General features: G+C 34.2%; 1 protein-coding gene across 1 annotated transcript; it reads right to left on the bottom strand.

The window, feature by feature from the left end:
- Positions 1 to 7,198: 7,198 nt before the first annotated feature.
- LOC123533119 (protein toll-like) lies at positions 7,199 to 9,490 on the bottom strand. The gene is made up of 2 exons (XM_053520448.1): positions 9,440 to 9,490; positions 7,199 to 8,963 (listed from the first exon to the last, which is right to left on the bottom strand). Exons 1-2 carry the CDS (start codon positions 9,488 to 9,490, stop codon positions 8,340 to 8,342), a joined length of 675 nt encoding a protein of 224 aa, XP_053376423.1. The 3' UTR covers positions 7,199 to 8,339.
- Between the last annotated feature and the right edge of the window lie 639 nt (positions 9,491 to 10,129).

The following is a 10,129-nucleotide window of genomic DNA, read 5'->3' as shown; positions in this document are numbered from 1 at the left end:
ACTAAATGTCTGCATTATTTGTAGAGAACATAAATTATTTGAGAAATGTTTAAAGTATTATTGGCAGACGATTGCTGCCTCAAACATTCGATCCATTCCAGTATAAAACTATGCAAACATTCTTACATTATGAGAAAATGTGTATATAAAATGATATTTGAACACATATTCTGAATTGATGTTTTTTATTTGTACTCTTACACGGTTAGTATTGCTCTTCGGGAAAATGAATTGCCATGGAATGCAAGCCTACCAAAAATATTTCAATTCTCGTTTATGCGAGGTATAACGATAGGATTTTCCTAAAATAACTGACTGAAACTCCAAATATTTCCCCAGAACAGGAAGTGCATGACTTCTAGCTTATTCCTTCATTACAAATCTGAAGCCGGCGAAGAAACGCAGTGAAATATAAAAGGCGATTGGCTTATTTAAAAGCGACAAGTAGAGAAGGGTCTCTAAAGGCAGACATTTTCCTTCATTGTGCGCCATTATGATAAGATCCATCATCATGATCATAGGATAGAGAACCAGGTTACCAAAATCTTTAACTGACAGAAACTTTTTCAAGGTTACGGAAAGAAACATATGAAAGAAACATATTCAATGAGATGGAAAGGAACAGTGATGCTTTACTGGTTGGGAACCATTTTCCGGACACATTTTCATATTTTGGCTCCATTATTCCCTAAAAATAATATTTGACATAAATGAAGCCCACACTGCACAAACTTCAGCTCCTTCTGCATCCGAAGTTGTAATCAGCATCGCGTTGTGACGTAAAACATGGGTTCTATGGGGCCTAAAATGGGGTCACTAAAAGAAGTTATTTTTCCTGTAAGGTAAACCAGTATCCGGATAAATATTTTGACGGTATTTTGCTGTTAATTTGATATCAAAATAAGTAATTAAACTATTTTTACACATGTCTTTATCATTCATCTCTTCAAAAATGCACACGAAACATAACCTGACGTTCAATAGCAGCTACGAAAGCAAACCGAAGTTGACAATAAAAATCTCGAATTTCGTCTAAGGCGGATTCTTGATAAATCCAATAGATATAGAATAAAATTAGTGCAAAAATCGACAGCCCTGCATTTTATATAACTATTATCGTGAAATTATAAGTAGCACATGCTATCAGCGGACAATCAATATGAAGTTTAATTATTTCTTCCCCACTTGGTACCTCGGCAAGTGTGAACTACTGCGCATGCGCAATGCTATCTTCATGCCCCGTTAAGACAGAAAGTTGTTTTGTAAACACAGGTGTGTTATCATAAAAACACTAACATAAAACAGTTTTGTAATATAGTGGTTGGTTGTAGACATGAAGAACAAACACCTAAATGATCTAGATGAAACAATAACAGGAATAACAACGAAATAAAGCGGATATTACATGTGTCCGGAAACTGGTCCTGTCCGGAAACTGGTTCCCAACCAGTAACCGATAAAAAATTCTCCGTCTTGAAGCAGGTGGCGTTCTGGCTGATGAAATTGAGCCAGACATTGTATTTACTTGGCTGTGGACTAGTATCTGATTTGCAACTGGAAAATGGCAGTCTGCAGCGAGGGAAGACAAAGTTCACAAGTTAAAGCACAAGTTAAAGAATAGCAAAAGTTCCTTCTAGAGCACATCTATATAAATATATAATAATCATCTTGTAAAATTTTTGTTGGAATGTCTGTTTTAAATATTGGTCATCAGTGTGTGGAACCGAAGAATTGGACGCAAGGACAAGACCATTCTACCTTATTGATATATATTTGCTTTATTTTGTTCTGTTTAACATCATTATTTAGTGATTTGATGCGCTAACAGTTTAAGTCCTCGCACACAACAAACTAAGTGGTCATTTATCAAGTTATTTATGCCTGTAATTTAGTAGTGGCTGTCTTAAATCTCGTGAGAGTGATATCCGGGCATTTATTGCGCACAATAAGAGGGTCGCATTGGGGTTTGTTTTCACATATTGACCATGCAGGTAACGACGTATGTTAACCTTTGTGACAAATAAGATATTTGGCATGTTTCAAAGACACCAGTTTTCCATCCTCGGGTTTAGTAATTTGTAATCCGGAGAGAGCGTTCAGTCAGAGAGTCGCCTCATTTAAGAAAGAATAATTTTAACGTCAGAGGAGGTTATTTCTACAGGTCAACAGGACTGATTCAGCTTGAAGACATATGGTTTCAGGATAGTTGCTTATCAATTACAACACCATTTTCTAGATAGACAGGAAAAGTACAGAACAGTTTTATTTTCCATAAGTACAATAGCATATCTTAACCTTTATGAGATCTTCAATGGGATTACCTTTTATGAGCTATATTTGCCTGTATACATACTTAGTACATGTTTCTATAAGTCTTTCAAGCTCTCAAGACTACATTTGTAGTTTTCAATTTGTCCTCAAGGGACTTCACTTCTTGTTTTCGCGTGTGATTTCAACGCACTTTCTTCCATAGTTCCGACATCAATGAGTTTATCACATACACTTATGCTTGTCTGACTTAAACTCCTTTAACCACGATGAATAATCATCCTGTGTAAGCCATTTATTGGCGAAACTACATTTATTTTTTGGGCCACTCATTGTTGTTGTTGATAGTCACGCTACAATGACCTTGCGCATAATATTTTAATGTTGTGAAAATCGCTATTCCATATCTAACTTCCGTACCGAAACGGTGTTCAACTAGCGTTCCCTCCGTGGGTGTGCATGTATTTTTATTTTACACCGTTTTTTCGCTCGTTTTGACTTATTTATTATTTATTTTTTGTATTTTTCCCCTACAATATGATGCACCCCCGTTTCTAGCAAAATTTAAGGACTTTTCTACCTTTTTTTTCAAATTTCAAGTACTTTTTCAGGGGATTTTTGGAAGAAAAAAATCAAGGACTTTTCAAGGACTTAGGATCAAATTCAAGGACTTTCAAGGACCTGTGCGAACCATGTTCTAAGGCAACGGAGTTTGACTGGCCAGCTTGCAATGACAACAGTTTTAGGGGTCAGTTGTTCAGTCAAGTGTGACTTACAAATTCAAGAGAAGGAACAATAAAGGTTAGTTTGGCAGATGTTTTCTCCTTTGAAAGTAATTATGACTATAAGACAAACAAATAATTTCCAGTGGAGTTTTCAATAATACTTGCGGTTTTTGTTAACTGGCAACATCTATGTTGTAAAAAACTTTGTACGCAGTTATGTTTAATGAGTCTCCTATCATAACATTAATTTAATGTTGTAAAAGGAAATAAACTTGTCCATTTAATCGTGTTCATCCTAACTGATGTCTTCGAAATTTAACCTTCTTTAAATATACATCCACAGGTTAATGTTATACAATTAAGTACATTTAATTTAAATTCATGTAATTAAATCAAATGTTTCATTTTATCTAAACATGCTTCGTTTTGTTTTTCGCATTTATAGCAACAAAACACGACACGAAAAAATCAAAAAAAAATCATTCCCAATATACAAAGAAAATATTTCAAAGGCAATGATGTTTCTAAGAGTACAGTAACTGTTGTACACCTTGCCACCTGCTTTCTGTTTTTGACCTTCATTTGCATTTATTAGTAGGTCTTATCTTATATTTTCATTTACTGGTCACACAAATACACATTCACAAACGAGAAGATTTCATTCAAATTCATACACGGCTAATACTCATTTGTTTCGTGTATTAGCGTCTGCAGGCAAATGTCTGTTATTGCTATTCTTGCATAAAACATGACACGAAGACTAAATGTATTGTTTTAATAGGTGATAAATTTACGAATCCGGTACAATTTTTAATTACCATTCTGTTATCCTTGCAACCAAAAACACTATCCAAAATGTATGTATTCAAGTTGTTTTAGATGATTACATTTATTTCTTCATATTACCAACATGGCATTTATCTTAGGCTTTGCATATCACTTAAAAATTCGGTAATCTGGAATAAAATCTGTAAAATGATCGTTTGGAAGCATAGAATGCAATCAAGAAGAATTATAGCAGACTAGGTTTGATTGAGTCTGTTCATCAGAGGTAATGAAATGTGCCAAACCTCTCGTGCCTCTAGCACCGGCTTAAGCTGAACTCTATTACACATCCATTGAATAGACTTCATGATCCCATAGGACCAGAAAAATAACAACACTGAATCAGAGTACGGGAAGACTTTTTACAGCCGCCACACGGCTCTCAAAGATTGGTGTTGTGGTAGTTTATAAAATCTGTAAAAAGATCATTTGGATGCACAGAAGAATTATAATAGACTTGGTTTGACCGAGTCTATTTATGAGAGTTTATGAAAATTGCAACAACCCAAGCCCCCAAGCAACGGCTTCATCGGAATTCCATTACACAGTCATTAAATGGACTCCATGGTCCCAAAGTACCAGAAAATATAAAAACACAATTTCAAGAATTTATATGAATTCTATGAGATATTGAATAAAAAACATACCGATTGATACTTCTAGAAATAAGGAATTGCATAGTTACATGCGATTCAATACATTCACTGTTACTGACGAACAACATTTTCCTAACGACGAGTTTAAAAGATTGTAAACAGGAGGAGTAAGTGGAACAAGAATAAATATCTGGCCCTGACACAGCATTTCAAAAATAAAAGCCATGTATTAACAGCAAGAGAATTGCCGATTTATCTCCCATTAATACAATCCCGGATCCAGTAAAAAAATGTTTTTATGTAAGAAGGCAGAAAAGAAAACAAAAATCTGCACTTTTGTGGCCTTTTAGTCGTAAAATGAATGAAATATTGTCATTTTATTTTATTTTCGAAATTAACATATTTGTCTAAAAGTATTTGAAATTTCATAAATCAACTTTCATATATTTGAAAGATATCACCAGTAATATTGAAAATCTTTGGAAGTTAAGATTTAGGATGTATATTGTGAGGTATGAGGCCTCACGTCCTCGTTTCATGCAATTGTCTTGTACTGTTTTTACGGCCTCTCAGTAGTTTTTCATTTTGATTTCAAAATTGTCTGTCAGCTACTCTTAAGTCACAGTTCATGGTTCTATAATATTTCTAGACATTGATAGATAACCAGTCACATTATAAAATTGTTTCCATATTTGCCTATCTGTAGATGTTACAAATAAACATATTCTGACATCTGCAGACTTTTTACAGTATGTGCCTCCAGCAAAGGTGTAGATTTGCAGCAAATTATTCATTTTAATGACAGCAAAGCGTTTCAAAACTGTGAAGCTATTCGATAGCAGCCCACACATTGGTAATGGAAGAAAATTTATAGATATAGTTTAGAGAACTTATTAAAGGGCGGACATGGGAAGTATTTTCCTGACTATATGAAGTTTAAATGTAATCATGCAGTATTGATTGACAACCAACATTTAAAAACAGTATAGATATTGTTTGCACTCATTGCTTCTCGGCTATGAAACAGTATAGGTACTGTTTGCATTGGTTCTCGGCTATAAACAGTATAGCTACTATTTGTAATCACTGGTTCTTGGCTATGAAACAGTGACTGATGTGAACGTTTCATTATCCGCTGAGCACAAATGTTGCATGTTTCTAAACGTATATCAGCAGTTGTTTCATAACAGTAAGTTGTTGTTATGGAACAAAGTATAAAACATAATGATTATTATTTTCTTAGAGTCTATACCAAATTTGTTACGTCTGAGTGCCTGCTTTTTAATATATTTCCTCCATAAGAACCCGGACTAAACACTTTGATACTTCACATTTTGCATGATTCTTCAGACCCCTTATTGAGTTTCTGTTAATGCTCTGCAAGGGCTTTGAGTGCGTGCGTATATAACAGATTTTCATTTTCTTTTCATTTCAGTGTGCTAATATGCGGACACGCTACTAGGGCAAGTAACCAGAGACACGAACTAGAACTAATGAATAACCTTGCATGGGGTGTATAATTCTTACATGTGAGAAAGTCATCCACTGGCATGCTGAATGTCGATGGTTCTACCTCTGTCTGAAATAATGCCCGGACAGGCAATTGTAATCTTCTTCCACGTCGGTGTGATGTAACCCTCCTCCTCCTCCCTGTGTCCCAACACACACATGTACACAAATTAAAAAAACACGATGACGTTTCTTTTATTTCACATACCGGTCATTTAGTTACCATCGCGTGCAAAGCATTTACCGGTAGGAATTCCTAAACTGTGTTTATACGAGACAGATAAGTAGCTATGCATTTTAAAACTTCCAGGAAAACTTGCACTTCTCTTTAAACATTACAACAATGAATAATATTTTCTAAATATTTTGTGTTTATATCTGAAAATAGTTTAGCGCAATATTCGATTCATCGCAAACGGCCACTGATAGCTAGGTACTTTAACGATAAAAATCTAAACCTTTTAGCAAAATTGTTTTTTTCCCGAATGAATTATATTTCCAGGACCTTTAGTTTATTGTGATAAACTTTTGGAAGTCTTCGAAATATCAAGATAATTTTTGTGAACGTATCGAGATAGGTATCTAGCTTTACAAAACAATTCGAGATAATAATGTAAATTACTGCAATATCTTTTACAGGAATCTATCAACTAATGAAATAAACTTTTAAGAAAACTTCGCCTTATCAAGACAGTTTAGAAGTATCTCGATAGCTACCTACTACATCGTGATAGAAATATGCCACCATATATTTTATTGATGTATTTCAATTTTAACATGGTTCAGTGACAGGAAGTTCAAGTAACGCCTAGTTTTAAAGTACGGTGGTTAACGGTATTCTACTCTTACCAAAACTTTTACGTCTCACTAAATTGAAAGCATGATAATTAATAAAAACTCGATGAATTAGAAATATATATAGCCACTGATATTATTTTCAAATTATTCTATTTGACATTATAAACACAATAATGGAGCGAAGAAATAATACAAAAACTTTGTATAAGCAATACTATTTCTGACATTCTGAAGTCAACCTACAAAGACACAACAAAATATGAACCTACAACATTGCATTTTTGATCTGGATCTAGAGTTTAGATAAAGTAGAAAAATATACTCACCCGCTGTATTGTTAATATTTACTTGTAAGTATTGTTTAAGTGCAAACATTTGTGTGCAATGCTACATTTTTGTTCATTTTATCTTCTGTTCCAGTATGATTATAACTTTTACTTGCAACATATCTTGCCTGTATTTCTTTATTTCAAGACATTTTCATCAGTAATGTCTGATTATAGTTTGGCTACAAGCAATTAATGAGGCACCTAAACGTGCTTCGTCCGGTGAACAGTTGTTATAGTTCTGAGTGAAACAAGAAAAAAGCGTCACGTGGTTTCCGACATATTTTACATTTAATATCAACTAGGATATTAGAGAAACTTGTAATTTCTTTAGCCGCATTCAGACACACTGGATATGAGAGAAACTTGTAATATCTTTAGCCGCATTCAGACACTCTGGATATGAGAGAAACTTGTAATATCTTTAGCCACATTCAGACATACTGGATATGAGAGAAACTTTTAATTCCTTTAGCCGCATTCAGACACACTGGATATGAGAGAAACTTGTAATTCCTTTAGCCGCATTCAGACACACTGGATATGAGAGAAACTTGTAATTTCTTAAGCCACATTCAGACACACTGGATATGAGAGAAACTTGTAATTTCTTTAGCCACATTCAGACACACTGGATATGAGAGAAACTTGTAATTTCTTTAGCAACATATATACACACTGGATATGAGAGAAACTTGTTATTTCTCTAGCAACATTCAGACACACTGGATATGAGAGACCTTGTAATTTCTTTAGCCACGTTTAGACACACTGGATATGAGAGAAACTTGTAATTTCTTTAGCAACGTATAGACAGGTTGGATATGAGAGAAACTTGTAATTTCTTTAGCCACATTCAGACACACTGGATATGAGAGAAACTTGTAATTTCTTTAGCCACATTCAGACACACTGGATATGAGAGAAACATGTAATTTCTTTAGCAACATTCAGACACACTGTATGAGAGAAACTTGTAATTTCTTAAGCCACATTCAGACACTCTGTAATCATATAGTAAAAGGTAAGACCCAGGCTTTAACGATATAAAGCGTCAAAATAATTCTTAAAAAGTTCTATCCAACTATAACCATATATCCATAATCATAACATTTCAGCATATCTTTATCTAAATCAATTATTTTGTACACTACACCTTCTAATGTACAACTTAAATTCTTGTCAGCGTATCTTGGCGCCAGATTGATCCAATCTATCATCCATAACATAGCGCATGAACATTTTAGGTTGTTTCCATGGAATTGTACGTTTTGAAACTGTATCTTTTGTGCTCATGAAGGAACAACAGTAAGAGCATTGTTGCGAAAGTCAATGAATGCATTTTCTTTACTTGCTATTTCATCTATGACAAAGTCCGGTAAAGTGGTAAGCGAATTGTCAGGCATTGACATATTCGTAACATACTTTAAGTAACTAACGTTACTAAACTTGGTTATTTCGTTGTTTCCAAGTTGTAATTCAATTTTGTTATATGGACTTCTTGGAAGAGTGTCTGGCATACTCGTCAGATTTAACCACTGGCAGTCGACGTTTAAAATGCCCTCTTCAGGTCGGTCTTGACACAGACATCCTGTCGGACAATTATCCATAATGTTGCAGTTCAGTTCCGTAAGTGCCACATCATAGAACGCTCGCTGGTCACGTAAATTTGGAGGATCATAGCACGTTATACCAAGATATTCACTTTTGGCCCATCTTGAAAATGGTGACTGTTGTACTCTTTTAATCAAATTGTGAGCATGGCAGTCACAGCTTAAAGGGTTTTTACGAATGTCTAGTAAAAGTTCTGCTAGTACTGCTTCAATGGCATCCTCTTGCGAAGATTGGTCTTTATACTGTAATAGGTACCAGTCATGCCATTCTGAGATGGAGTTATTCCGCAGATCTGTAGTTGCCTAAAAAGTTTAAAATCCGTTAATCAAAAACTAGCCAACACATGCACTGAAAACGGGAAATCTGGAAATTTTGTAGATAAAAATGTAAATCATTTATAACATTGAAACAGTTCATATCATTAAATTAACATGCACGTTTCATCTGTCTTTAATTTGTGTTCACATACATTTCATAACGCAGAGCAACATTTCATATGTTAAACAGTCGTTTTACAGCGAATAATATGAGAAGAATAACGTGTTAAAATTGTTCGTGTAAAATTCAAACGTATTCAAATTTAACTAAAATTTACCATTTCATACAAAGGTCTTGAAACATACGTCCAGTTATACTCGTTGGTAAATGTGGATACGTATAAGTTAGACAATACATACGCGTGTGTTACCGGCTGGTATCATCATGCGTGGGGGAATCTCAGGGAACGTAATTTGGGTAGCAAACGAGCCTCGTAGAGGCGAGTTTGCTATCAAATTACGTTCCCTGAGAATCTCCCAAGCATAATGATACTCGCCGGTAACACACGCATATGTATTGTCTAACTGATTTATTGCATGACTGAAAACAGTAAACTGAACACATTTTTTAAATATTTTAATTTAAAATATTTAAAAATATTTCCCCTCTTGAGCCTCCCTTAGAAACATTTCAATGACATTATAAACCCTCAACTGCCATATAAAAGCAAGAAGGTGGCGACGGGCAGGTTTTTATATAAATTATACATGCTTCACATCAGAGATCCCTTTTTCAAAATTTTAAATAAACTACTGAAAAAAAAATGTTATAAAAAGTGCATAAATACACATAGAAACATTCCTTATTAATCGGTGTAATTATTTTTTAAAACAAAAAGTTGGGAAATAGAGTTTCAGAAATAATTTAAACTAAGTGCTAAAATTTTGAATTTGCCGGGAGGCACTAATGAGGTCATGAACCCTGGAGAAATAGAGAAGGTAAACACTTCCCATGTGGCTAATTCTATTAACAAAGGTTATGTATCAATGGAATTAACACCTAGAGCATATTGTAAACCTTTGCCAGAAACAAAATTTGAATTTTTAAACAGAATAGAATATCATAATCATTTTTGCCGTTATATTTTTATATTACTTAAAAAATCAAGTTTTAAATCAAGATGCAGATAATTTAACTACAGAAATACAGT

This window comes from Mercenaria mercenaria, chromosome 12 (genome assembly GCF_021730395.1).
Source record: "Mercenaria mercenaria strain notata chromosome 12, MADL_Memer_1, whole genome shotgun sequence".
In the NCBI taxonomy this organism is placed as follows: Eukaryota; Metazoa; Mollusca; class Bivalvia; order Venerida; family Veneridae; genus Mercenaria; species Mercenaria mercenaria.
The sequence above is the reverse complement of the archived record's forward strand: the minus strand, read 5'-3'. Positions and strand labels throughout refer to the sequence as shown.

Bases quoted from the DNA above. Each gene is read 5' to 3' on its own strand.
- LOC123533119 (XM_053520448.1), bottom strand. From the start codon at position 9,490: ATGCGTGTGTTACCGGCGAGTATCATTATGCTTGGGAGATTCTCAGGG. The intron at 8,964-9,439 runs GTAATTTGATAG...TAAACTTTTTAG, and splicing joins TTGGGAGATTCTCAGGGAAC to GCAACTACAGATCTGCGGAA.